Source organism: Medicago truncatula, chromosome 8, assembly GCF_003473485.1.
Source record: "Medicago truncatula cultivar Jemalong A17 chromosome 8, MtrunA17r5.0-ANR, whole genome shotgun sequence".
In the NCBI taxonomy this organism is placed as follows: domain Eukaryota; kingdom Viridiplantae; phylum Streptophyta; class Magnoliopsida; order Fabales; family Fabaceae; genus Medicago; species Medicago truncatula.
The window spans coordinates 41454846-41460547 of record NC_053049.1 but is presented as its reverse complement, the minus strand read 5'-3'; the positions used below and the strand labels follow the sequence as shown (position 1 = coordinate 41460547).

The 5702-nt window shown below is 34.4% G+C and overlaps 1 protein-coding gene across 1 annotated transcript; it reads right to left on the bottom strand.

Moving 5' to 3' along the window:
• Nucleotides 1–515: 515 nt before the first annotated feature.
• Nucleotides 516–4882, bottom strand: LOC25501839 (uncharacterized). Its single transcript, XM_013591274.3, has 14 exons — nt 4771–4882; nt 4457–4535; nt 4135–4294; nt 3769–4026; nt 3424–3598; nt 3176–3237; nt 2894–3057; nt 2655–2752; nt 2499–2557; nt 2249–2383; nt 1903–2156; nt 1648–1807; nt 1167–1242; nt 516–1058 (listed from the first exon to the last, which is right to left on the bottom strand). Exons 2-14 carry the CDS (start codon nt 4516–4518, stop codon nt 793–795), a joined length of 1929 nt encoding a protein of 642 aa, XP_013446728.3. The 5' UTR covers nt 4519–4535; nt 4771–4882; the 3' UTR covers nt 516–792.
• Between the last annotated feature and the right edge of the window lie 820 nt (nt 4883–5702).

Here is a 5702-nt window from a genome sequence, read left to right as displayed (position 1 = left end):
TACCTGGTATGGGAGTGGAACAAGTTTTGTTAGATATGAATTTGTCCTTAAGCATCAAAAGGTGAAAGGATCAAGAGAGACTGCTTCAACGTTAACAAGATCTTGGAGGAGCTCGTTGAACACCAAGATCTAGATAGGACTCTTCGTGTGGAAAAATTGAGCACCTAACCTAGCAATATTGTGTAAGTTCTTTGCAAATAACCCCATTGATAGTAAAGCGGAGAGGTCTCTCTTATAATAGGTCAATTTGGATCGAATTAAGTAAACTATTCTTGTTTATTTTAAATGATTCCTTCACAAAAATTTCTAACAGTTGGTTACAACACTCAATGAAATATCGATCATGTGTAATACATACATTTATATTCTTATTATTTCCCAGAAATAAAATTCAAGACATCTGTGGTTGCGCAACTCAAGAAACGACAATAGCTAGCTGTAGTGGTTGATTTCTATTATAACGTTTGGATACTTTGTTTTGTCCTACTTTAATATTAGCATCTTACCCTTTATAGTTTCGGTACTATGTTCAGTCTCTTGTCATTAAGCATTAAAGCAACAACACTTTGAAACAAGAATGAAACGTGTTCTTCCAATTACAAAAAAGTTCCTACCTATCACATACGTTGGAAAAAACACGAGGCTATTAACACAACTTGTTACCTACGTAACTCGTATACAGCATGGTGGGATGCAACACTTACGCACCTCACTTCTCAATTCTCAAACAAAGCTCAACAATGAGGTTCAAAATTTTCCTTTGTAATAATATATGAATAATTTGAAGCCAAACTACTTGCAATGTAGAACAAATAGTGAACATCCATGAACTTCCAAATCCATGAATATCGTCCCTTGCGTTGTTGCAACGTTCTTTCCACTCCACACTTCTTTACCTTGACAGAAATTGATTGGTCTGCCAGGGAAAACCTTAGCCAAATCTGATGTCTTTGCGTATACTGGTGTCTTCTGTTCATTTAGATTGAAGAAAGCCAAATACACTTCTCCGTTTCTCCCCGTTGCAATCCAAGAGCGAATCCCACCCGATACTACATTTGCTGCACAAATGTCCGATTTCCATTATGAGTAATAAAACCAAGGAAGATTATACAACTAAAAAAATAAGTCAGTTCTAAAATAAGGGACGTATATGTACTAAAATTCACCTTCTAAATACTTTACTGTTACACACAGTCCTGAGTAACTATTTACCATGGTCCCATTGGAGTGTAGCTCCCAAATCTGTTAAAGACAAAATTGATCATCTTTCCAGTTGAACCCGCAAATCTCAATAATAAAAATAATGAATTGGCCAAGGCCTATTTTGTTGCCTAGCTAGGGATAAACAAGTATATAACCTTTAAAATTGTGGTGCAAAATTTGAGAAAATGACTATGCTGATAGATTTTTTCAATATAAATGACTAAATTGCTATTTCACATGAGGGACTATGATTGACCTACCTTCAAAATTTCAAGAACTAAAATGCATATTTACTCGATATAATGTGAATGAAAGTTTGACACTGTCAGTATACGTGTAGATAAGTTTGATTATCCTGAAAATAAGGATCATATACAGGATTTTCAACCTAAAGATTAAGAGCTACATGCAGCACTTGTACATGAAATATGGACTACAATATACCTGATTTGAGTCCAATCTGCAAGGAGAAAATGTGGCTCTCTTCAAATCTTTGGAAGTATCTTTTCGTTTTGTAGAACCATCTAAGCAAACTCTCATTTGGTTGGTTGCAACCAAATGATGTTTCCCGCGATAGTCCTCATGATACATACTCTCTCCATCTCTGTAACAACATAAATTAAATAATTTATGTTGTTAACAACAAAAATAGTCAAATAAGTTATATAAACAGAGCATAGAAAGATAAAGCGTTATTACAATCTCAATGGAAGTTCTCTTTTGTGTACGCAGAAAGGGTTCTGATGCAAGTTTTCTGCACTCCCTTTCCAACAGATTCTTTCAAGATCTCGGTTAAGACTTTGATTTCCAGTAGTCCAACCAATTGCTTTTGATTCTGCGCAGCCAGTGAGGCCTAACGAATGTATCTGTTTCTCTCCTTTCATAGAATTCATTTTCCCTATACGTTGCTGATATTCATTTTTCAAGTTCTTCGAGCTCGTGACATAAGGAAACTGTCATTGCAGTAAAAAAGGTTATGATTGGTGATAAGTTTATTCCTCACATGCCAACTATTTATCCAAAAAAAGTTTGATGGCTCACATGCCTCTATATTATTGGAGCTGAAATGATTAATCTCTAGTAGGGTCGGATTCGTCATAATTTCATATGTGGCAGGATCGATCCTCCGCACATCGCCTCCATACATAAGAGGAGATTTTGCAAAAGCCCACAGAGTCATCTGTGATATAATAATGAATTCACTGAATAGTCTATCATAATGCATGCATTGCAAAACACATGATTGCATGGAAAGATATAAGAGAGTAACTCAGTTATGCTATTTATCAATATACCTGTGTCCTTTTCTCTTCTAGATTCAACTTACTATACCTGTGTGGACCTTCATTTGAACCTATAAATTAAAAAAAAGTTCAAAAATCCATATTTCAGTAAGTCTTTTTAATCAAGAGAGAATGCGTCACGGTCGTCTAGCACCCGAGTCTCATCACCTGGGTCAGTTAACCATCCAAATGGTAGCATGTCCATGTCAGGCCAGGAACTTCCCCTTAAACCTTTTGCTCCTATCAAATTAGCTGCAGCCATGTCCCTGATTCAGAATTTAATGAACTGAAGTTATGTAATATGGTGAATTGATGGTAAAATAGAAGAACATATACAGAGAAGTAGCATGATTGCAACATATTTCGAAGACTTGATAAAAGTATCTTAGTATAAAAAATTTAATCACCTTGATATATCAAAATGAGCCGCTACATCCTGCCATGTATCCCAGTCATCTCCTGTTATGCGATACATGTTGACTAGTCCACTGACATGCTTGGCCATGGCTGGTGTCACGCTGGTTCCAGGAGATAAAGAATACACAAAGGGACGATTAATCTTGCTGAGAACCTGGCATGACATGTCGTATGATAAGTTTGTAAATCATAGCGAAAGCATTGAGATCGAGTGTTTTTACAAGAACAAGTAGTAGTGATGAAAGTAAGATAGTTGAAACTGATCAGAATACCTCAGATACATAGGTTATCTCATTTAAATCAAAGTTCTCGCCAAACACACAATCATGTTTCACTGCAAGAAAGTCATAAAATCTTTCAAAACTACTGCAAAGCATAGGCAGAACTGTCTATATATTCTTGTACATGATAATGCAAATTTAAATTAATACATGAATGTATAATCAATCAATACTTTGTAGATTTAAAATCATCATGATATGATAAAAATGTTGAGACAGTAAGTTAGTAGTGCCAGTACCAAGATCAACACCCCAAGCAGCATACTGCTCATGAAGAGATCTCAAAAAAGCTCTCCCTGCTCCTAACCTTGTATTTACACTCATGAAACCATTAGACATCCATGAACAACGCCTTTGTTGGATTGCTATGTCTTTTGCATACCATACTCGACCAAGTTCTTGATAAGCAGCACCCTAGTATATCACAAGAAAAGGTCAATAAGAACTTTTGTTTTAGATTGTCTCTCTGAATTTGCTTATTTTAAAGTTGCTTATTTGAGTTAATCTACTGACATACTTGTGAATTTATAATACATAAATAAATATATAGATGATAAAGTTATAGCAGAAAATCAAAATAATACCGTTGCTGTATCTAGGATAGGGGTGTTTGCATTCACAGCTTGTGTGCTAATCCCTGCCATAATATGAATTCCAAACTTTAAACCTAAGCTATGCACTTTCTTAGCTACTTCACTGAATCCATTTCCACCATTGGAAGAAGGCCACCTGACTGGATCAGGGACCATCCTTCCCCATTGATCAATCACGTCGAATCCAAGAGAATTCATATTAGCACCCGGGACATTCTTCCTATACCAGAGGTAATCGACGACAACATACTACAAAGGTAGAAACAAGGAATTCAATAATCTATATCTATAACCAATTTACTATGATGCAGTAAAGTAAAAACATTTATAAACTATATTTCCTTTCAGTATTTATACCTCATATCCATACACACGGAGACGCTGAGAAACAATTTGAGCATTCTGTAAGAATTCTTGTTCAGAAATTATCCAGGAAAATGCATCATAGGAATTCCAACCTCTTGGTGGCAAGCCTATTTGCTGTATGTTACTCCGAGATAAATTTCTTGATGACACACTGAAAACAGGGTTCCAACTCTTCAATTAACCATTATAGTATACTATGGAATTATGATTCAAGCTTATTTTGACACTGTCCAAAAAATGTAGCTTAAAAAAACAAGCAAGTAAAGCTAAAAATCCAGTAACTTAAAAGAAGAATCTATGGTTATTGACATACCTCTGAAACCAGAAGCCAAATAGAAGCAAGAAAGAGACTAAGCACATTGTGAAACACTTCATAATTGTTGCTGGTACGACTGTTCCACCATACAACACACCTCTTACTTAAATACTCAAAAAAATAATCGATCTTTCAGATAAACATTAAATAATATTTGGAAAAACAAAAAACAAAGTAATAAAATAGTAATGATGCCTTGCAGAGCATTGATAGTAACATAACAACTATTTAATATTCTTTCTATTTAATGGACACACTATATAGTTATAATAACTCGAAATAGACACATTGATAGATATAGTATCTATTACCTTTAAAAAATGTTCATTAAATGCAGATGATGATCATAAGCTCGTAATAACGGTGATGTTTATCGGTATAGTTTGTTATTAGTTGAATACTTGTGTGACCTTGTTGAAAGAGTTTCACATATTTTTCTTTGTGGTGATTATTTATTTAAGCAATGGTGACACATGTACGTACACATTAAGTTAAGCGGTCACAATTGAAGAAGAATGCACGTACGTAACATATCTAATGCAAATTTCAACCATTGATAGTATTCCAAAAATTAGAATTTTATGCATTCAGTAAACGGTTATGGTAGTAAAGTTAAAAATAGAATGTCGTTTTCGTTAATTCTGGTACATAGGTAGTTATTCATTGATAGAGAAGGAACAAAGGAAAGAATGGACGCACGAGGGAATTTTGAAAAGAATGGTAAAAATTGAAGAGAGTATGAGTCATGCATGTGTGGTGTGGTGTGGTGTGGTTTGGTTTGAGAGAACATGGCATTATGTGTTTGGTTTGGATAAGAAGGAATTGAATTAGAAACGCTAGATTTTTGGGGACATTAATGATTAGATTTTTTCCCTCAAAAAGAAACTAATGATTATATTTTTACTTCATTACTTTTGTTTTTGACAATAGAGGAATGCTACTTAGTAATCAAATAAGGATCATGTTAATCGGTGTCTCCGGGACACGGGTTAAGCATACCATGAAAGGGAATTATTACCATAAAAGAAAACTGTTTTCGACTTTATTATCAATTAATTACACAATTTCAATGCATTAACTATTATATAATTTCCTTTTTCATATCCTTAACCAGTGTCCGGGGGCACCGGTTAGCATTTCCCATCAAATAATTGATTTTATTATAATTTTTAATTTTAATTAAATACTACTAATTTTTAATTTTAAATCTAGGGATGTGTATAGAAACTCGTTGGGACAAGTC

Excerpts from the sequence above, each read along its gene's own strand:
- LOC25501839 (XM_013591274.3), bottom strand. The coding sequence starts at position 4,518 with ATGAAGTGTTTCACAATGTGCTTAGTCTCTTTCTTGCTTCTATTTGGC. Across the intron at positions 3,058-3,175 it reads AGATAACCTATGTATCTGAG|GTTCTCAGCAAGATTAATCG; the intron begins GTATTCTGATCA and ends ATGTCATGCCAG. Across the intron at positions 1,808-1,902 it reads AGAGAACTTCCATTGAGATT|AGATGGAGAGAGTATGTATC; the intron begins GTAATAACGCTT and ends ATGTTGTTACAG.